Source organism: Pipistrellus hanaki (assembly GCF_964339955.1).
Source record: "Pipistrellus hanaki genome assembly, chromosome: 21".
Lineage (NCBI taxonomy): Eukaryota > Metazoa > Chordata > Mammalia > Chiroptera > Vespertilionidae > Pipistrellus > Pipistrellus hanaki.
In genome coordinates, this window is record NC_140523.1 from 9335516 (window position 1) to 9358748 (window position 23233).

The following is a 23233-nucleotide window of genomic DNA, read 5'->3' on the forward strand; positions in this document are numbered from 1 at the left end:
TCAATTGAGGATATTTTCCCATTGATTTTTGAGAGAGTGGAATGGTTACCTCTAGCACACACTCAGACTACGGCTGGGGAACCTGCAACCAGGTACATGCTCTTCACTGGAATCGAACCCTGGACCTTTCAGTCCACTGGCGGATGCTCTATCCACTTAGCCACACCAACAAGGCCTAGAGACCTTTGCTCATGATATTGATGATACTGATCAATGTCGCAGAAACCAGGACTCCAGGCAGATGGCACCCAGAGCATGTCATAGGGACAGAAAGAACCACCCAGCAGCCCTGGGCCTCTTCCTCCAAGGCGGGTCCCTAGGTCTGTTTGCTCCCCCATAGGCGCCTCTTGGAGCGTCCCTTGCCCAATGGCGCCAGAGGGGGGCACTGTTGCCTGTGAGTGAGACCAGGTGAAGAAGCGTGGGTAAGTGGTGCCCATCTCCCCACCCAGGACCATCCCACAGCCGGGCGCATCTCAGCTTGTGCGCACCCCAAAGCACAGTGTGACCCCGCATCCAGCTTTCAGGGCTGGTCCTCTGGGTCCCCATGCAACAATGTAAGGGGGCGGTGCCAGCGGCCTCATTTGCATACGCCTGGACTTGGCCAATGGGCAGCGTGGGGGGCTTTGGACCACGGTGTTGCCCACCGCCCACGCGCGGGTCGGGAGTGACCATGGCCCAGGCGGTGCCCGGAGCCGGGGACCTGGAGAGGGGAGGGGAGGAGCCGAACGCGGAGGAGCCGAGCGCGGGGGGACGGACACTGTTGCCGGTTCCCCGGGCATGGCGCTCCTCGGAGGCTGGGCCCAGCGCAGAGACCTTGCAGCTCCCAGGGCGCCCGGCTGTGTTGTCGGTGGAGAGACTGAGGAAGCGGTTACTCGAAGCCAGCAAGGTGGGAGCGCGGGAAAGTGGGGGGCTGGGTCCCCAATTCTCCTGGACTTCGGGGGCTCCAGATCTGCCTGCCTACGAGTGCACGGAGGTGGAGGGAGGGTCTAGGGGTGGAGAACATGGCAGAGAGGGAGGCGATGGGGAACCTTGCTTGTGCCTCCCCCACCCTCTTCCCACACAGGGAGTGTGGGTTCCCCGCGGACACTGGTGTGTGTGGACACTGGTGTGTGTGGACACGTGTGTGTGGACATTGGTGTGTGGACACTGGTGTGTGTGGACACTGGTGTGTGTGGGCATTGGTGTGTCTGGGCATTGGTGTGTGTGGGCATTGGTGTGTGTGGACACTGGTGTGTGTGGACATTGGTGTGTGGACACTGGTGTGTTCTGACATTGGTGTGTGTGGACACTGGTGTGTCTGGGCATTGGTGTGTGTGGACACTGGTGTGTGTGGGCATTGGTGTGTGTGGGCATTGGTGTGTGTGGACACTGGTGTGTGTGGACATTGGTGTGTGTGGGCATTGGTGAGTCTGGGCATTGGTGTGTCTGGGTATTGGTGTGTGGACACTGGTGTGTTCTGACATTGGTGTGTCTGGGCATTGGTGTGTGGACACTGGTGTGTGTGGGCATTGTTGTGTGGACACCGGTATGTTCAGACATTGATGTGTGGAGAAGCCAATTCTGCAGCCTCTTCTGGCCACAGCAGGGCTCACCCTGTAAAACCTGTCCTAATCTGCACCCCTGGACCTGCACTCACCTCTCCCTCCCCACAGCCCCCCAATGTTGCTAGAACCTGCTGAGGGACATCCTTTGGAATACACATTCCTGAGGTCTCACCCTGCGCCTCTCACAAAGTGGCTCCCAAAAAGCTTCTGGGATGAGCGGCTTCTCTTCTTGTTGCCTCAGTCTGAGGCCTAGGCCCCCTTCCCTGGATGCTGCCTGTGGGATGTCTGGGTTCTGGCTGGGGTCCCTGGGTGGACAGGGTTGCCCTTCTGGGAGATGGTCCTACAGGAGGGTCAGATGGGGAGGGGAGATGGACTTCCTGCTGATCCTCGGTGCTTTGAGGGGTCTCTGGGGACAGGCGCAGCTCCTGATAAGGTAAGGGTTACATACCTTTTGGCCTTTCCAGCCTAAAGGGAGATTTAAAAATATCAGTGCAGCCCTTGCTGGTCTGGCTCAGTGGATAGAGTGACAGCCTACATACTGAAGGGTCCCAAATTCCATTCCTGACCAGGACACATGCCTGGGTGCTGGATCCCCAGTGTGGGGCATGCAGGAGGCACCTGATCCATGATTCTCTCTCATCATTGATGTTTCTCTCTCCCTCTCCCTTCCTGTCTGAGGCCAATAAGAATACATTTTAAAATGATGAACAAATAAAATTTAAAAAGGCTGAATCTGAGAGTAGTGTGTGTGTGTAAAAGAGAGAGATAATTTGCATCAGATACTTTGATCACAAGTCATTGTATATTATACTTACTTGTCTTCATTTCTGCAGAAAATTAGAGAAAAAATGAAAGGCATTGAAGGCACGAAACTAGATGACCACTTTCTTGACATGGAAAGGGTAAGAGCATTTTTATGTCAATTGTGTGAAGAATGTGAGTCTCATCACATGATCTCACTCCTATGTGGAGTCTAAGTAACAAAATACCAAACTGATGGATGTGCACATGGAAGCATGGAACAGAGTTTAGAACCTCGGAGGGAAGGCAGGGGAGGTAATCAGACAAGTACCTTGCATGAATCTGTGCATGGCCCAGGAACGCAGACAATGGGGTGGTGAGGGCCTGGGTCAGCGGGCAGCAGTGGGCTGGAGGGGGGAAAGTGGAGAAAAAGTGGACATAAGTAATAATTTCAATAATACGAATTATTTTTAAAAAGAGAGACAGCAATCTAGAGGGAAAGGAAACAAATTTGACTGTAGTTGTGAGATGAGACACACTGATACTATGAAGAGAGTGGAGTCTAGGATGCTCATACACAGGTGTGGATCCTGTGACCCAAAAGGCAGTTTTTTCCCAGGTCTAAGCCCAAATGAGGACCCTTGATTATGAAGGAGCCTGGATACAGCTCACTGATTCTCTCCGGTGGCCAAAACTCAGAATGCTCAAAAGATGGGCAGTCTTTATACACACACACACACACACACACACACACACACACACTAGTGGCCTAGTGCACAAAATTTGTGTGGGAGGGGCGTGGAGGGTGTCCTTCAGCCTGGCCTGCACCCTCTTCAGTCTGGGAATCCCTCTCACAATCCTATCCGCTCACCTGCCTGCCTAATTGCCCCTAACCACTCTGCTGGCAGGCCTGCTTGCCCCCAGCTGCCCCCAGCTGCCCTCAGCCTGCTTAATCACCCCCAATTGACCCTCCCCCCCACTGGCCTGATCACCCCCAACTGCCCTTCCCTCCTGGCCTGATGGCCCCTAACCACCTCTATCTCAGCTCTGCCACCATAGCTGTGTCGGGAAGGATGTCCGGAAGGTCTCCTGGTCTAATTAGCATATTACCCTTTTTATTAGTGTAGACTAGAGGCCCTGTGTACAACATTTGTGCACAGGTAGGTTCCCTAGGCCTGGCTGGCGATCAGGGCCAATGTGTGGGGCAATCAGCAGGGTGATCAGGGGGCCCATGCTGGCACCCCGCCTTGGCTGGCCTAGGGCCTTGCAGGCTGGGTGCAGCTTCTGTGTTAAGCATCTGCCCCCTGGTGGTCAGTGCATCTTATAGTGACCAGTCGTTCTGTCATTTGGTCAATTGGCCTATTAGGCTTTTATTATATAGGGTATACATTCTTATTGACTTCAGAGAGGAAGACAGAGGGAGATAGAAACATCCATGATGAGAGAGAATCATGGACTGGCTGCCTCCTGCACACCTCTCACGGGGATCAAGCCCACAACCCTGGCATGTGCCCTGGCGGAGAATCAAACTGTGACCTCCTGGTTCATAGTTCGACCTCAACCACTGAGACACACTGCCTGAGCAAGATGGGCAGTCTCGGCAAGCAGTTAAAAAGCCCGAGCATTGTAGTTATGCACCTTGGAGAGTATGTTTCTGGGCCGAGATCCTCACATGGAATCATATTGATGCCCCACATGGAAGCCCTGGCTGTGTCCCCTGGGCATGACAGCTGTGTGATGCATCACCAGGTCCTGGCACTGCCCTGCAACCGGCCTCAGTGCCTGGGTGGGTGGGTTCGCCTTTTCTGACTATGACACAGGGTGATACTCAGAGCGCTGCTCACCTGGCATTTCTGTTGTGACAGTTATGGGAACATTCATGCATGTGAAAGCATTGGGGAAGTACGATGGAACTCCTTTTTTTTTTTTTTTTTTTTTTTTTTTTTTAATGTATTTCACCCCAACTGGTGTGGTTCAGCGGTTGAGCATTAACCTATGAACCAGGTCATTGTTTGATTCAGGTCAGGGCACATGCCTGGGTTGTGGACTTGATCCCCAGTAGGGGGCATGCAGGAGGCAGCCAATCCATGATTCTTTCTCATCATTGATGTTTCTCTCTCTCTTTTTCTCTTCCTCTCTAAAATGTTTCTTTTAATCCTCACCTGAGGATATATTGTATTGATTTTAGAGAGAAAGAAAGAGAGTAAGAAAGAAACATCAATGTGAGAGAGAAACATCTCACTGCCTCCCATATGCACCCTATCCAGGGATTGAACCAGTGACTGTTCGGTGTCCAGGATGATGCATGTCACGACCCTTCAAAGAAGTGATTGTGACTTTGTTCCTGGTCTCCCGTGTGGACCGTCCCTGGGGCCCCCAGGAATCGCCACGATCCTCCGTTTCATCCCCTTTGTCATGGGCAAAAGTCATGTCTGTGTTTTCCTATGAATTCACCATTTGTCACTCACCAACATTTTATGTGCTTTTTTTAGAAAATAAATAACACCAATAAAGCTGTTACAGAAATTTGTTTGAAAGCCACAGAATACATTCAGCCCAATCCAGGTAACGTGGGACAATGGCTGGAACTGTCCTATTGCCCGTTCATGGTGACCCACACTGAACACCCACATTGGCTGTGCCCACCCTTGATGTGATCTAGAAACAATGTCCTTGGGGTCTCAATCATGAAATGTGGTTTTTGGTGTTTTGGTTTGTTTTTTTGTTTTGTTTTGTTTTGTATATTTTTATTGATATCAGAGAGGAAGTAAGAGGGAGACAGAGAGAGAAACATCAATGATGAGAGACAATCATTGGTCTGATGCCTCCTGCACACCCCACACTGGGCATCGAGCCCACAGCGCAGGCCTGTGCCCTGACCAGGAATGGAATCGTGACCTCCTTGGTTCACAGGTTGATGCTCAATCCCTGAGCCACACCTGCTGGGCCTGAAATTCGGGTTTTTGATGTCTAGTCTCCAGGGACTCAGTGGTTGCCTGGGCTGATGAGAGCAGAGTGGACAGTCCTGGGATCCATCGGGAGGGCTCCTGGTTCGGCAGCTGGGCACTGCTCAGCAGACATGTAGGAGACGCTTCAGAAATCCATTCAGCGTTTTGTAAATGCTTGCTGCTTACTTAGACATTTCCTCCTTTTTCACTTACCGTTTTTGTTGTGGTTAATCCTCACCTGAGGATAGTTTTCCATTGATTTTTTAAAAATAAATCTTTATTGTTCAGATTATTACATATGTTCCTCTTCCCCCCCCCCATAGCTCCTCTCCACCTGATTCCCCACCCCACCCCATGCCCCTACCACCACCACAGCCACTGTCTTCATCCATAGGTGTAAGATTTTTGTCCAATCTCTTCCTGAATCCCTCACACCCTCTTTCCCCTGAGAATTGTCAGTCCAATCCCTTTCTATGCCCCTGATTGTATTATATTCACCACTTTATTCTGTTCATCAGATTTTTTATTCACTTGATTTTTAGATTCACTTGTTGATAGATATTAGTTGTTCATAATTTTTATCTTTACCTTTTTCTTCTTCCTCCTCTTCTTAAAGAATACCTTTTAGCATTTCATAAAATACTGGTTTGGTAGTTTTTTCTTGTCTGTGAAGCTCTTTATCTGACATTCAATTCTAAATGATAGCTTTGCTGGATAGAGTAATCTTGGTTGTAGGTTCTTGCTGTTTATCACTTTGAATATTTCTTGCCATTCCCTTCTGGCCTGCATCGTTTCTGTTGAGAAATCAGCTGACAGTCACATGGGTACTGCCTTGTAGGTAACTAACTATTTTTCTTTTGCTGCTTTTAAGATTCTTTCTTTGTCTTTTGCCCTTGGTATTTTAATTATGATGTGTCTTGCTGAGGTCCTCTTTGGATTCCTTTTGTTTGGAGTTCTGTGTGTTTCCTGAGCTTGTAAGTCTATTTCTTTCACTGGGTAGGGAAATTGTTCTGTCATTATTACTTCTAATAGGTTTTCAATACTTTTCTCTCTCTCTACTTCTGGCACCCCCATAATTTGGATGTTGGTACGCTTAACGTTGTCCCATAGGCTCCTTACACTATATTCATATTTTTGGATTCTTTTTTTCTTTTTGTTTTTCTGGTTGGGTGTTTTTTGTTTCCTTGTGTTTCAAATCTTTGATTCTTGGGGTCCTTTGATCTACTGTTGAATTTCTGTATATTCTTTATTTCAGACAGCATATGCTTAATTTCTGACTGGTCCCTTTTTTGTTTTGTTTTTTGCATTCTCATTAAGATCTTCAAAGTTCTCACTAAGTTCCTCAGAGGTTTTTAGCAGATTCTTGAGTAACCTTATAAATGTGATTTTTAACTCTATGTCCAGTCTTCTGCTTTCCTCTGTTTCTTTCATTTGTGACCTGCCTCTTTGTCTCCACATTTTAGCTGCTTCCCTGAGTTGATGGAGTTGCTTTGTGTGCCAAGTGTCTTTTGGGCCCAGTGGCTCAAACTCCCCAAGGTGGACACTCTTGGTACACCAAGTTATGGGCTGCACAGTCTTGTTGTAGTTAAGCCTTGATTGTTGTTGGTATCACTGGGCAGAGTTGACCTCCAAACCAATTGGCTGTGAGGATCAGCAGTGTCTCCACTGGGAGAGCTTCTGTGCTCAGTTTGGATGGGGTGAGGTCTCAGAGCAGAGCAGGCAGCCTTGGTTTCCCATAAGCCCTGCCTTAAAAGGGTTGGGTCTCAGTGTCCTGTGGCAATGGCAGCTCGCACCTCTGAGAGAAAGCTGCTCTTAAGCTTTGCTGCTGCCAGACAGTCCTATTTCTTAGTGAATGAGTGTGGGTACCCAAAGTCTCACCTGGAACTGGAGTACATGTAGTTCGGGAAGCTTTGTTTCCCTCCAGAACGAGAAAGGCATCCACACGTTCAACTGCCCGAGCCCTCTCCACGAGCGTGCCTCCTTCCCTCTATATTCCACAGTTCCTCTGGGTCTCCGTGCCTCGAGGCAATAGCTGCATGCACCTCTGAGAGAAAGCTGCTCTTGAGCTTTGCCCACTGCCAGACAGTCTAGTTTTTCCCCAAATGAGTGTGGTACGCAAAGTCTCCCCTGGAACTGGAGTATGGTGCAGTCATGAGGCCCTGTTTCCCTTCAGAATAATCAAGGCAGCCACATATCCAGCCGCCCGGCCTTTCCTCTTGTGCGTGCATGTCTCTGCATCTCTGCGTCTCTGCAACTCTTTCTTCCGTAGTACCCCAGGGTCTCAGTGCCCCGAGGCTATGGCAGAACACACCTCAGAAAAAGCTGCTCTCGGGCCCTGCCTGCTGCCAGACAGTACAGTTTCTCCCCGTATGTGTCTCACCCAGGACTGGATTTCAGCACTATGGGGAGCCTTTGATCTGCTCCGGTTAGAGAAAGCCAGTCATGTATTCAGCTACATGCCCCTTCCTCTTGAGAGTGCACCTCTCGGTGTCTCTGCACCTCTGCCCTGTGTTTCAGTGTCCTTTTCTTTTTCTTTCTAGTTGTAGTTTTGAAATTGTTGTGCAAGGCAGCAGTATAGGTGTTCACTTATGCCACCATCTTAGTTTCTCCCCTCTTACTATTTGCTTTCTCCATTGATTTTTAGAGAGAGTGGAAGGGAGGGGGGGAGACAGAGAGAAACATCAATGTGAGAGAGACACATCCATGGGTTGCCTCCTGCACATGCCCCCATCAAGGCCAGGAGACCAAGGTACATGCCCTTCACCAGAATCAAACCTGGGACCTTTCAGTCCACAGGTTGACACTGTATCCACTGAGTCAGACCAGCTAGGGCTCATTTACTTTTTGAAATACATTTTTATTGATTTCAGAGGGTAAGAGAGAAGGAGACAGAGACAGAAACATCCATGATGAGAGAGATCAAGGATCGGCTACCTCCTGTATGCCCCTCACTGGGGATGTGCCCTAACCAGAATGGAACTCGGGACCCTTCAGTCTGCAGGCCAATGCCCTATCCACTGAGCCATACAGACTAGGGATAAATAAATTTTGAGAGAGACAGAGAGAGAGAGGTCCTGATATAGCCTGGTTTCATTGTGTGCACAATTTCCATTTCCCAAATGAATCTGCAACCATTCGTTAGGCACCCACCCGGGTGATGCATGTGCCAATCACAGGAAAGAATAAATAGGTCACTGTGGCCCTTTGGCACCTTGGATCTCTGACATGTCACTCAATCTTGCTGGCTCATGCTCTGTGCCAGTGTGAGAGATTGCCCTGTCCCTTGAAGGAATTACAAATGACCCTGTCTTGAAGTATACAGAGTGAAGCTGAGAATGCTGAGCCCGGCGTCGAAGATCCACAACCAGAGGAAGGTCCTCGAGTTCCCGCAGCCGTTGGGCCTGCTGGGCAACTGCATGCTCAAGTATGGCCACGAGCTGGGTGAGGACTCCAACTTCGGTGAGTGTGCAGGGCCTGGAAGGCGGGCGGCCTGTGTCGCCTGTAAGTTATACACAAAGACTTTGTTTTTCTCTTCTTTTCTTTTTTGGATTGATTTCAGAGAGGAAAGGAGAGAGAGAGAAACATCAATGGTGAGAATCATGGTTTGGTTGCCTCTTGCGCGCCCCCTACTGGGCGTCTCAGGTATACCCTGAGCAGGCCTCAAACCCTGACCTCCTGGTTCCTAGGTTGATGCTCAAACACTGAGCCATGCAGGCTGGCTGCGAGATGCTTTTTGTTTGTTTGTTTATGTTAATTTTCACTTAAGGATCATTTTTATTTTATTTTTATTTTTATGGAGAGTGGAAGAGAGAGGGAGAGAAGAGAAACATCAATATGCAAGAAACACATTGATTGGTTGCCTCTTTCATGAGCCCCGACCAGGGTCAGGTCCCGACCCAACAAGCCTGCAACCCAGGTACATGCCCTTGACCTGAATCGAACCTGGGACTCTGGTCCTGTAGGCTGACACTCTGCCCACTGACTACACCGGCCAGGGACCAGGATGTTTTTAAGAGAACCTGCAACCTCATTGTGCACAGCTTTGAGGTCACCCTCTTGCAAATGAATGCTGATTAGCTGATGCCCTTAGCGGGCCACACTCGGCATGGCTGCCCATCCTGCTGGGAGCTCCCTGCAGGACACTGCCAGGCTTCCTCCACACCAGGGAGGATCCGGGTGCCTTTCCCTCAGAATGATCCAGGGAGAGGCCCCTGGATGACCTCACAGCAAAAGCTGAGATGAGATGTTCATTCATTCCTATTGGCATCTTTATTGGTGGGTACTTAGCCCTGAGGAGGACTCAATCCTTTTATTGTTTACTAGAGGCCCAGTGCACGAAATTCGTGGGGGTGAGGGGGGGGGGAGGCAGGTGTCTCTCAGTCCAGCCTGCACCCTCTTTAATCTGGCATCCTATCAGGCCTAAACGGGCAATAGGACATCCCTTTTACAATCCAGGTCTGTCGGCTCCCAACCATTCACTTGCCTGCCTTACTGCCCCTAACCACTTCTGCCTGCCACCCGGATCACCCCTAACCACTCCCCTTGCCAGCCTGATGGAAGCCTAACTATTCCACTGACAGCCCAATTGCCCCTAACTGGCCTCCCCTGCAGGCCTGGTTGGTGGCCCATAACCCCGAACTACCCTCCCTTGACAGCCTGGTAGCCCCTAACTTTCCTCCCTTGCAGGCCTGACCCCTCCCAACTGTCCTACTCGTCCACAATTGCCCTCCCCTGCAGACCTGGGTTCCCAACAACTGCCATCCCCTGCAGTCCTGGTTCCCCCCCAACTGCCCTCCCCTGTTGGCCTGATCGCCCCCAACTGCCCTCCCCTGCAGCCTGTGTTCTTCTCAACTGCCCTCCCCTACAGGGGTGGGCACCCCTAACTGCCCTCCCCTGGAGCCTGTGTTCCCCTCAACTGCCCTCCCCTACGGGGGTGGGAACCCCTAACTGCCCTCCTCTTTAGGCCATCTTGTGGCAGCCATCTTATTTCCACATGAGGACAGTTATCTTTGACCACATGGGTGGAGCCATTTTGTGAGTTGAAGTGATGGTCAATTTGCATATTACTCTTTTATTAGATAGGATAGAGGCCTGGTATAAAGGTCAGGGCTGGCTGGATTGCCCTGATGGGTGTCCCAGATCAGGGTGGGGGCTCCCTTGGGGTGTGGAGCAGCCTGGGTGAGGGTCCTGTGGTAGTTTTCAGGCCAGACATACCCCCAAGGGATGAGGGCCCCTACTGTAGGGGTAGGACAGCCTGCGTGAGGGACTGAGGGCTGTTTTCAAGCTGGCCACACCACCTTTAGGGTGGAGATTCCCGCTGGAGTGCCTGGCCAGCCTGGGTGAGGGGCTGGTGATTGTTTGCAGGCTGGTCATGCCCCCAGCGGGGACCCTCACCCCATGGGGGCATGGCCAGCCTGGGTAAGATGATGAGGGCTGTTTTTTGGCTGGCAATATCCCCTTCAGGGTGGTGGTCCTCACTGTGCGCCTGATGAGGGACTGATAGCTGTTTGCAGGCTGGCCATGCCCCCCCAGCAGGGACTCTTATTCCATCCCCCCAGAAAGCCAGGCCCCCAGCCACTCCATGAGTGGTGGCCACAGCAGGCTGGAAGCTTGGGTTGCCCCTGATGACCCAGGCTCTTAGCCCCTTCTTTTTTTTTTTTTTTTTTTTTTTCTCCAGCCACTCCTTCAGCAGAGGCTAGGGTGCATGGGAATCTTGGCTTCCTCTGTCACCGGGGGCAACCCAAGTCTCTGCTCCTGTCAGCTCCATGGCCGCTGCCATCTTTATTAGGTTAATTTGCATACTCGCTCCGCTCCAGATTGGCTGGTGGGTGTAGCAGAAAGATGGTAAATTTTTATGTTTTTCTTTTATTAGTGTAGAAGATTACATGCAATAAACATTCATTTTTCAATAAAAAATATTTTAATCACTATAATTACTAGAGACCCGGTGCACAAAATTCATGCATGGGGATTGTCCCTCTCATAATTCAGGAATGCTGGCTCCCAACTGCTCACCTGCCTGCCTGCCTAATTGCCCCTAACCGTTTCTGCCTACCAGCCTAATCACCCCCTAACCACTCCCCTGCCAGCCTGATCGATGCCTAATTGCTCCCCTACCAGCCTGATTGCCCCTAACTACCCTCCCCTGCTGGCCTGGTCACCTTTAACTGCCCTCCCTTAACAGCCTGGTTGTCCTTAACTGCCTTTCCCTGCTCACCTGATTTCCCATAACTGCCTCCCATACTGGTCTGGTCACCTTAACTGCCCTCCCCTGCCGACCTGATTGTCCCCAACTGTCCTCCCCTACAGGCCTGGTTGTCCCCAACTGCTCTTCTTTGCTGGTCCAATCACCCTACACTGCCCTACCTTGCTAGCCTGGTACCCCTAACTACCCTCCCCTGCCAGTCTGGTCCCACCCAATTGCCCTCCCTTGCAAGTGTGGTCCCTCTCAACTACCGACCCTTGCTGGCCTAGTCATCCACAACTGCCCTACCATCTTGTGGTGGCCATCTTGTGTTCAGATGGGGGAGGCCCTCTTATGTGTTGGAGTGATGGTCAATTTGCATATTACCCTTTTATTAGATAGGATTACTAGCTACACAGTGCACAAAATCATGCACCTTGAAAGAAACTTTGGGCTGTGAGGCTGTATTTGGCACAGGGGGAGGTCTCAGCCCATCCTCCATACCTCCACCCAGCCCCTCCTGCTATGGCTTCCGAAGGTGCCAAGTAATTTGGGCAGGCACCGGCAGTGGGTTCAAGCAGCAACTCTGGCACCAGCAGTGGGTGAAAGTGGCAGCTGCCAGCCCAGATCTCCCCTCAGGAGCAGGAGGAGGTGGAGAAGCCCTGAGAGATCACAGCTGGCAGCTACTTCTCACACCACTGAAGGTGCTAAGCAATCAGGATCAGCTCTGGCTACTCATGTGGATACAAGTGTGGCTCCAGCACTGGCAATGGGTGTGTGTGTGGCCAGGGCTGGCAATAGGTCTGAGCACCAGGCAGGACCTCAGCACACTAGAGCAAAGAATTTTCAGTAACCACCAAAGGCTCACCCCGGTCTGTCGCCCCCACTCACCTGCTCCACCATCCCGTTGTGGCCAACGCCCTCCAGGTTCCACGCATGAACCCTGGTGATCAGTGCACGTCATACCAGCCCATTGTTCTGTTTGTTCCATTGGTCTTTTGCATATTAGCCTTTTATTATATAGAATAGTCAGTAGTTGAGTTTTGACCTAAGAACCAGGAGGTCATGGTGTGATTTCAGTCAAGGGCACATGCCCGGGATGTGGGCTTGGTCCCCAGGAGGGGCCATGCAGAACGCAGATGATTCATGATTCTCTCTCATCATTGCTGTTTCTCTCTCTCCCTCTCCCTTCCTCTCTGAAATCCATAAAAAATATGTTTAAAGAAAGAGAAAGTTTTTGTGTTTATTCTTTTCTGAGTCAGTCCCACAGCAAAGACCTTGTTAAATAAACCATCACCCACATACCTTGGGCAAGAAATGAATAGTGCCTCCAACCTCTGGGTGCTCCATGAACGGACGCTTTTTATTTGTGCTTCTGTCCCAGGCGGTGCGATGATCGAAATGGGCAATGCCATGAAGCTGATGGCAGAGGTGAAAAAATCATTTGACATTAACGTCAAGGAAACCTTTATTGATCCACTCCAGTTAGTCCACGACGAAGAATTAAAACAGATTTCAGTAAGTTTTCTCGGCTATAAACCCCCGGCGTTGCTATATAAAATGATGTTTGTAGTTAAAACTGTGGGGACATGTCTGTAGGGAGCCAGCAACAGCATCACCTTAGTGTGGGCAGTGACACAGATAAGCACTCAGTGATGTTCACCTGTCCCCCTGGGTGGGAGCCCCAGAGCCATGAGCCCTTTATCCTGTAGCTGTGTGTGTGTGTGTTATGGTAAAGGTGTTTACTTATTTTAATCCTCATCTGAGGATATTTGTTCCATTGATTTTAATTTATTTTTAAAAAATTTTATTGATATCAGAGAAAAACGGAGTGGGAGAGATAGAAAGATCAGTGATGAGAGAGAATCTTTAATGGGCTGCCTCCAGTTTTCCCCCCACAAGGAAGTGACTCTGCAATCCAGGCATGTGTCTTGGCCAATTTGTACCCAGGACCCTTCAGCACACAGACTGACACTCTATCTACTGAGCCAAAAACAGCTAGGGCTGTTCCATTGGTTTTTAGAGGAGTGGAAGAGAGAGGGAGAGAGAGAGAGAAACATCAATGTGAGAAAAACATATTGACTGGTTGCCTCCTGCTCACACCCTAACCACCACCCCTGCTGGGGAGAAGCCTACAACCAGAATGGAATGCCAGACCCTTAGGTCTGAAGGCTGACACTCTATCCACTGAGCCACACAGGCTAGGGCTCTCTTGTGGCTTATTGAATCCAGAAAGTAACCAAGCTAAGGTACTTATTTCCACAACCATTGTTCACAGCAAATGATTCTTAAACTGTGCAGTGGATTTTTTACAATGAAAATAATAACCTCGTTGCATCTGGTTATTATGATGCAATGAGGTTATTATTTTATATGTATGTATTTGTATATGTATGTATTTGTATTTATTTAAGAGAGAGAGAAATATCAATGATGGGAGAGAATCATTGATCCATTGTCTCCTGCACATCCCCTACTGGGACTGAGCACACAACCCAGGCATGTGCCCTGACCGGGAATCAAATTGACCTGTGTTTTAGGTTGATGCTCAACCACTGAGCCATACCACTCAGGCCTCATTGCCTCTTTTGATACATGGCACAAGTGGTCATTAATTTCCAGGACTTTATTTTATATTGGAAGGCTTTCTAAAATGGCCATATGGAGCTCACACACAAGAGGAGGTGTGTGTTTCGTTCATGGCAGTGTTTATTCAACTCATTTTGTAACTGTTGGGGAACCTTATGGAAGACGCACAATTACTCCAGAACAAGCATGTCAAACTCAAAGCTAACATGGGCTGTAAAAAATATATATATATATTTCAATTTTTATGAAAAGGTAGGTTTCTGCCAAGACCGGTTTGGCTTAATGGATAGAGCGTCGGCTTGGGGACTGAAGGGTCCCGGGTTCGATTCCGGTCAAGGGCATGTACCTTGGTTGCGGGCATATCCCCAGTACGGGGTGTGCAAAAGGCAGCTGATCGAAGACTCTCTCTCATCGATGTTTCTAACTCTCTATATCTCTCCTTTCCTCTCTGTACAAAATCAATAAAATATATTTAAAAAAAAAAAAAAAAAAGAAAAGGTAGGTTTCTTTTGATAGAGACATGTTGAATACAAAGGGCTGAAATAAATAAGTCATCATTCACATAAAATAATAGACCATTTTAATACAAATATTTTTTCTTATACATTGTCTTAGCAGATATTGAATAACTGCACAAATGAATAAGTGTTTATGCAAATGAACCCATTTTTCTTGTTCTCTGAAAGCGAGATATTTTCTGTTGTGCTCACCAAACAAGTCAGTCCAAGAATAATGACATGGCCATTGGCTGCTAAAATATTCACTGCTAGTATTAGGGGAGAGAAATTGTGCATCTATTCATAGGTGAGTAAGGGAAAGAAATGCAACACAATGATAGTAATCAGTCATTAGCAAACATTGCAGTTAGTTATTAAGAATCTACACTAATAGCCGGGACCGGTTTGGCTCAGTGGATAGAGCGTCGGCCTGCGGACTGAAAGGTCCTGGGTTCGATTCCAGTCAAGGGCATGTACCTTGGTTGCGGGCACATCCCAGTGGGGGTTGTGCAAGAGGCAGCTAGTCGGTGTTTCTCTCTCATCGACATTTCTAACTCTCTGTCCCTCTCAATTCCTCTCTGTGTAAAATCAATAAAAATATTTTTTTTAAAAAAAAAGAATCTACACTAATAAAAGAGTAAGATGCAAATTGACCATACCTTTGTGACGACCACCAGCCAATCAGGAGTGAGTATGCAAATTAACCCAACAAATATGGTGGGTTATTTTGCATATGCAGGCTCCAAGTGGCAGAGGCTAGATGCTTGTGCCGTTGCCATGGCTACAACACAGGCATTCATCACCGCCCCAGCTGCTCTGAGCCTCTGGGCAGTGTGGGTAAGGCAGAAAGGTGGCTCCTGCTGGAGTGAAGGTGGTGCTGGCAGCCAGGGGAAAGTGGGCCCATTCTTGCCTGAATCTTTGTGCATTGGGCCTCTAGTTATCTATAATATGATATTGTCAAAATTAAGTTGTAAAATCTTTATTACAACCTTCCTTACATATCTTTATATTGGCTGGGCCACAAAAATACTTGTTGTGGGCTGCATGCAGACAGCAGGCCATGCATTCAACATGCTAGCTCTAGAAGATACCAGGGATGTGTGTTTTTATCATCTACTTCTTAATAAGGATTTGACAATAGTGCCAGAAGACATATCCCTATTTTTGCTATAGTTAATTTGGTTGGAAATTAAGGACATTAAGAGAGCTGGAGTGAGGGGTCCTGAAAAATTTTTGAAAATGGAATCTGAGTGTCAATACTGTGTCCTTATGTTCCATATTTACAATCATCTATCATCCATCCATCCATCCACTCATTTATGCTATCACTCACCCAGCAATCCACTTATCTGATCTTCCGTCCATTCATTCATGCTATCATCCACCCATCCATCCATCCACCCATCCACCCATCCACCTATCCATCCATTCGTCCATCCATCTATCCATTTACTAGAAGCCCAATGCACAAAATTTGTGCAAGGGGCTTGGCCCTCACAGCCCCAGCCAGCCCTCACAGTCCGACTTCGTCAGGAAGGTTGTCTGGAATGCCAGTTGTCATTTGGATGGTCACTTTATTGTTTGGTCTAATTACCATGTTAGTGCTTTATTATATAGGATGCTATGATCCATCCATCCACCCATCCATTTATTTATGCTATTATCCATTCATCCGCCCATCCATCCATTCATTTATGCTATCATCCATCCAACCATCTATCCACCCATCCATCCATTTATGCTATCATCCCTCCATGAATCCATGCATCCATTCATCCATTTATGGTATCATCCCTCCATGAATCCATGCATCCATTCATCCATTTATGGTATCATCCCTCCATGCATTTATCCATTCATCCATGTATGCTATCATCCATCAAACATCCATTCGTTTACTTCATAAATATTCCTTGATAATTTACAGGGAAAGAAACATCTCCTAGATGCTGAGGGGCTGACCAAAAAGAAAAAAGTAACTGAGTCCTTGCTCCCTAAAATGTAGACCTAGAAAAAGTAATGACCTTCCTTGTAGAGGCACGGCAGGCCTCCCTGGGTCACATGCCGAAGTAGCAGCTCCAGGTCTGTCTCCTCTCCCTCAGAACCAACTGAAGAGGCTGGAGGGCCGCCGCCTGGACTACGATTATAAAAGGAAGCTTGTCGGAAAGATCCCCAACAACGAGATCACACAAGCAATGGAAAAGTTGGAGGAGTCCAAGGAGATAGCAGGGAGAAGCATGTTTAATTTTTTAGAAAATGACGTAAGTATTGACCCCAAGCAGGAGACCCTCCTGGGAATAAAAACATTGTATGTTTGTGGGGAAGCTCTGGGAGCCTTTGTTATAAAAGTTTCCAGAGATACTTGTGGCCCAGTGCACAGATTCATTCACATTGAAAGTAAATTAATTAGAGGAAAGATTCCTGAGGTACATATGTTACTGAAAAAATTAAATGTCAAAATAGTATATCTATCTAATAAAGAGGTAATATGCTAATTGACCATCACACCCTCACAAAGATGGTGGTGCCCACAGCCAATAAGGAGGAGATATGCTAACTGACTGTCACACCCTAAAAATGGTAGCCCCCAACCCCCTCAGCACCTGCCTCCAGAGTCCCCCAGTTCCCCAGCCTCCCAGAGCCAGCCCGAGGCTCAGGCAAGCTTTGAATGGCAGCTGCCCAGCCTCTCAGAGCCACCCAAGGCTCAGGTAACCAGGGCCAGCCAAGGCTTGAGCTGCCAGCAGTGGAAGAAACAGAGTTGTGATGGGGGCGTCACCTTCCCCTGAGAGTTGGGTCGCCTCCTGCCCCTAAGGGCTCCCAGACTATGAGAGGGGGCAGACCAGGCTCATGGACCCCCCTCTCCAGTGCATCAATTTTCATGCACTGGGCCTCTAGTACTATTATAAAATTAAAATGTGCATGATTGGCACCAATGACAGCTATATTTGTATTGCGTATGAGCGAGTCATTACTTATTTTTAAATTGCTAGTGTGCGTCATATATACTAGATAATCGGTCAGATGGATGTATAGTCAGCCACTTAGCCTTTTATATATAGAGATATATTTAATTGATTTCAGAGGGAAAGGGAGAGAAACATCAATGATGAAAGAGAATCATGGATCAACTGCCTCCTGCATGCCCCCTACTGGGGATCCAGCCCACAACCCAGGCATGTTCCCTGACTGGAATTGAACCATAACCTGATTTCTAGGTCAGCACTCAACCACTGAGCCACAGCGGCCATGTCCCAGTATTTCATTCTAAGTGTGGTGTGGGAAGCAGAGTCCACCACACACATCTGGTGCTTATGGCCTGAATACAGCTGGGGACCTCCATATGACAACAGATTCAGCTTAGTAACCACCTCTCCCTTGGTTGCATTGAGCACCTACTATGTGTGTGCACAGCGTCCCAGGATGCATGTCTTTCCTGATGTCAGCCAGGAATGGAGAAAGTGCCTAGTGTTAAATGCATCTCTCCATGACATAATCGTGCAAGAGAAGTGCTGCTGATGTCCCCTCTGACCCTCTCAGCCCCATAGTGTTTCAAAGAATGGTCATTTAGCCCTAGCTGGTTTGGCTCAGTGCAAAGAGCTTAGGTCTGTGGATGAAAGGGTCCCAGTTTCAGGCATGTACCTTGGTTTCAGGCTTTATCCCAACTCTGGTTGGGTCATGTGCAAAGGCAAACTAATCGATGTGTCTCTCTCACATCAATGTTTCTTTCTCTGTCTCTCTCTCCCTTCCACTCTCAAAAAACCAATAGAAGGAATATCCTCACGTGAGGATTCAAAACAAAACAAAAAGAATGTTCATTTAGTTCTCTTCCATGATTCCTTTTCATGTTCTGCAATGCCACGCAGATTGCAAACAGGGTGTTAAAATAGAAATTCACTTTCCTGAGGACAGAGGTGGCAGTCTACTAGGATCACATGAGGTTGAGGCCCTGCCCCCCACGCAGGAGAGGTGGGGAGAGGGAGAGAGGTGGTGGTTGCGGGCCGGAAGTCTTGCAGGAATATTCCTGCAACAGGTCACTAGTTGATTTATATAGAGAGAGGAAGAGAGAGGTAGAGACAGAGGGAAACATCCATGTGAGAGAAATGTCTATCGGTTGCCTCCTGCAGGTGCACTGACCAGGGCCCTGGCCAGGGAAGAGCCTGCAACCAAGGCACATGCCCTTGACCAGAATCGATCCTGGGACCCTTTGGTCTGTAGACCGATGCTCTCAGATCGATGAACTTTATAGCATAATAGAAAATCTGAGGATATTCTCTCTGTGGGATAGTCGGCATTTTATTGAGTTAAAACACATTTATAATCAGAACTCCATGTGCACATGTGTGGCCGACATCACTAGCTCTATTCCCCATGGATCTGAATGATGCTCACCAGCTCCTGTGACATTAAATGAGCCAAGGTGGATGGGGCTTCCTGCAAGGCCTGGTCCCTGGGCTCATGTCCCACCTCCGGCCCCCATGGGCTCCAGCCTCCAGGTACTAACATCCCCTTCCCTGCAGATAGAGCAAGTCGGCCAGTTGGCCCAGTTTGTCCAGGCAGCTCTAGAATATCACCAGCAGTCGGCTGACATCCTGCAGATGCTGCAGAAGAAGCTGCGGATTCGGTAAGAGCCTCCCGCGCCCGCCCAGGGATGCAGGGTCCCAACAGTGGGAACCACTCCCTCTGGCTCTCTGCTCTCCGAATCCCCCGCCCCTCCCATTGTCCATTTCTTTCTTTCTTTCTTTCTTTTTTTCTTTCTTTCTTTCTTTTTTCTTTCTTTCTTTCTCTCTCTCTCTCTCTCTCTCTCTCTCTCTCTCTCTCTCTCTCTCCTTTTTAAAAATATATTGTTATTGATTTCAGAAAGGAAGGGATAGGGAGATAGAAACATCAATGATGAGGGGAGGCATGGACTGGCTGCTTCCTGCATGCCCCCCACTGGGGATCAAGCCTGATATCTGGGCATGTGCCCTGACAGGGAATGAACCGTGACCTCCTGCTTCATAGGTTGATGCTCAACCACTGAGCCATGGCCGCCTGGCTACTCAAGACTTTTTTGAGAATGAGTGATATCCTATGAAGTATGCATGGTACCCTGTGCATTAAAGTGAGGGGTGAACAAAAACAAAACAAAACACAAATCTACCCTATTGTTTGGCTAGGTTTGGTTAACAGAAAATTGTCTTACATAGGACTAGCATAATGAATATAAGTGAAGGGGTTTTGGCTTGTATCAACACTCTTCTGACAAAGGGAAAAGTGGTGTCTGATCATCAAGGTGTCCCCTCTGTAATCAGGTGGTCAATGGGAGCTCACAGGAGCAGCATTTCATTTTCTGTCTTTGTTTCCCGGAGAAAAAGAGACAGAACATAAAAGCCCCTCCCACTGGCAAAATCCTGCTGGTCACAGAGGAGCTAAGCCCCTCCTACTGTCAGGATCCTGCTGCTGACTCAGGAACTAAGTCCCTCTCACTGTCAGGAACCTGCTGGTCACACAGGAGCAAAGTCCCTCCCACATGAGCTACACTCCTCCCACAAAAGGTAAGCTCCTCCCACTGATAGGATCTTGTTGGTCACATAGGAGCTAAACCCCTCCTACCTGATCTAAGCCCCTCCCATTGGCAGGGTCCTGCTGGCGCTTAACTCCCAGGTGATCACTACCCACTGCCAAGACCAACTTCACAATAGATGCTCTTCCAAGGCATGGTTGAACATTGACATCTCGAAGTGTCACCTCTAGCACTTTGGGCTACTCCAGAGTCAGGGTATAAAAGTCACCCCCACCTCTCCCCTCAGTGTGTAGGCTCCTCAAGGCAGAGCCAGCGTGTGTGGGATGCTGTTTGGCTTCAGCTGACACATCTTCCAACGTGTGTTTGTGTGTGTGTGTGTGTGTGTGTGTGTGTGTGTGTATGTGTGTATGTGTTATGTGTGTGTGTGTTACAGAATCGCGGCTGCCTCCACTCTGGACACAAGAAATGTCAGGCCCCAGCCCCTGAGAAGGTGTCCCAGTTCATTCAACCTGTCCATCTCCTACTCGAAAGGTGAGATGCCCACACTGGGGCCAGGTGCGCCCTGCGGGAGGGTCTGCCGGAAGCCTGTGATCCCTGCGTGTGGCCTGTGCTCCTCTGCCACTGAAGACACTGACACCCCGAATTTCCTACATCCCCTCTTCCCCTACCACCATCCCCAGGAACTCCCCTTTCCCTGCTTCCTGGACTCAGGTACTTATATCAATTTTTAAAAACCAGCATTCAGGGCCCTGGCCAATTTGGCTCAGTGGATAGAGCATCAGTCTGCAAACAGAAGGGTAAGAGTCCATTTCTACCTTTTCTATCCCATATATCACACTTTTCTGACTTGTCATTTCATCTGTGACTTCCTGGCTTTTGACTACCTTCACCTTGTGGCCGTTTTGCATCTCCTGGCCCATGCAAGGCTTTCTCTGCAGTATTCTCCAACATTGACCTGCACATGTGTTATGCGGTGTGCATGCATAATTAAGTAGACCTCAAACACAAGCTATTCCTTTACTAAGTTTTATGTGGAACAAGATGTAACTAACTTTCTGTACAGCTTGCCCATATCACCAGCAGACAATCTTTGCTGAATGCTTTTAGCAGAGGAATGAACAGGTGGTCCCTATTCTGTTCCATGTGCTGCTTGCCATGCTTGTGTCATATTTCATTTGAGGTCTTCCTTCTTCTTGATCTTCAGTAGCCCAGAACTTCATTGCAGCATCCTATAAATGAATGTTGACCGCTGGAAATCTTTTGTTTTCATCCAGTTGCATGAAGCCAAATGCAACACACTTCTGTAATGGGACATCCCCGTGTCAGCGGTCAACATTCATTTCCTCACCATATTTCTGTTTTCAGGATATTGGCCTAAAATGGATCAGAAGGAGGCCTCTTCTGAGGAGAGTGTATCTATACAAGTGGATGCAAAAGCCATGGCTTCCAAGAGCTCCAGCAACTCAGAGGACCCATCTCTGTAAGCGGCTTTTCTCAGTTTTGAAAGAGTAGTCTGCACCTGACTGAGTCACAAGCAGAAGACTTTGAGCATAAAGCCTTCTTCAGTGACACATGTGTTAGAGCCTCTGTTTCCATGTAAACCATCACCAGCAATAGAGGGATGTCTGTGGAGAGGTGTCCTGGAAAGAAACAATTGGACAGGACTTCTCTCCACTTCGTTTGTGTGCAGATGCAGCTGCTATATCCCAAGGGTGCCTTCAACCGCTAGGGAGCCTGGGAAAGACTTCTCATCCATCTTAGGGCTGCTGCAGTCCCAGGCATCTCTTAGCATAAGCAGCCAGCCACACAGTGGTAGTGAGTTTTCACAGAAATTTCTCAGTGGAAAAACTGATCACCAGTGGGGCAAATGTAAAATGCTGCAAGCCACAGATATAAATTTGTTCAACACCAGGATGACTCCTCTGGTGGAGTGACATATGAGTATCACAAATGTGGGAGAGGTTTTAGATGTGACATTAACCTCAATTGACAGGAGAGTTCACACTAAAAAAAAAAGTCTTTTGAGATTGATGATTTTAGGAAGCTCTTTCATCAAAGTGCTTCTCTACCTGAACACCATGGAGTTCACACAGAAGAAAAACTTTTTGAGTTTAGTGAATGTGGGAAATCATTTAGGCATAAGAATCTCCTTTTTACCAAAAGAAAGTCCACACTCGAAAAAAAGCTATATGAGTGTACTGATAGTGGTAAGTCATTACGCATTAGCTGTAATCTCATTGAACATCAAAAAGTTCAGACTGGAGGAAAACTATGAGTGTACTGAATATGAAAAATCTTTTAGGTATAACTCCTTAACCACAAAAGAGTTCACACTGGTGAAAAGCCATATCAATGTAGTGATTGTGGTAAGTCCTTCAGTCAAATTGGTAACCTCTTTCAACAGCACAGAGTTTATTCACACTGGAGAAAAACCATTTGAGTGCAGTGATTGTGGGAAATCCTTCAGATACATGTCCAACCTCAACCAACACCATAGAGTTCACACTGAAGAAAAATGTTTTGAGTGTAATGAATGTAAGAAATATTTTATCCACAAACGAGCCCTGATTAGACACGCCTTAAATGTCCAGAGAATATTTTATCTCTTACTCAGAATGACAACACTGACAGAAATACTTTGGGACCTACTTACCTGAATGTCATCTCCCTTTATAGAAACACCAGAGGCCAGGTGCACAAAATTCATGCATGGGAAGGTGTCCCTCAGCCCGGCCTGCACCCTCTCCAACCTGGGACCCCTCGATGGATGTCCGACTGCCAGCAGTCAAACATTCCTATCGCAATCCGGGACCTCGGCTCCCAACCACTCACCTCGCTGCCTGCCTGATTGCTCCTAAGCACTCTGCCTATCAGCCTGCTCTCTCCCAACTGCCCCCCTGCCAGCCTTCTTGCCTCTAACTGCCCCTCCCCCGCACTGGCCTACTCACCCCAACTTCCCTCCCCTCCTGGCCTGATCGCCCCCTAACTGCCTCTGCCTAGGCCCCACCACCATGGCTTTGTCCGGAAGGTCTCCTGGTCTAATTAGCATATTACCCTTTTATTAGTACAGATACTGTGGATTTAAAATAAATGTAAACACCCAATATAGGAACTTCCTCCTCATTATGCTTCTATTTCAAAACTTCCTCTTCTCACAAAATTTCCTGAAGTTCAACCAGATAAACTTCAAGTATCAAGTTTCACCCTGGCCGGTGTCACTCAGGTAG

General features: G+C 48.2%; 1 protein-coding gene and 1 long non-coding RNA gene across 2 annotated transcripts in view; both read left to right on the top strand.

Moving 5' to 3' along the window:
* Positions 1-4850, top strand: part of LOC311614488 — a 350039-nt gene extending 345189 nt beyond the window's left edge. Inside the window, exons 3-4 of the long non-coding RNA XR_014793675.1 lie at positions 2378-2446; positions 4778-4850. This is a non-coding gene — a long non-coding RNA (uncharacterized lncRNA). The remainder of the gene's footprint in view (positions 1-2377; positions 2447-4777) is intronic.
* A 3718-nt stretch (positions 4851-8568) lies between these two features.
* Positions 8569-21630, top strand: LOC311614301 (endophilin-A3-like; the record flags this gene model as incomplete). Its single annotated transcript, XM_084868987.1, has 6 exons — positions 8569-8692; positions 12688-12935; positions 16606-16764; positions 19021-19124; positions 20440-20537; positions 21372-21630. The coding sequence occupies 6 exons, from the start codon at positions 8569-8571 to the stop codon at positions 21488-21490; spliced, it is 852 nt and encodes a 283-aa protein (XP_084725113.1). The 3' UTR covers positions 21491-21630.
* Positions 21631-23233: the final 1603 nt, after the last annotated feature.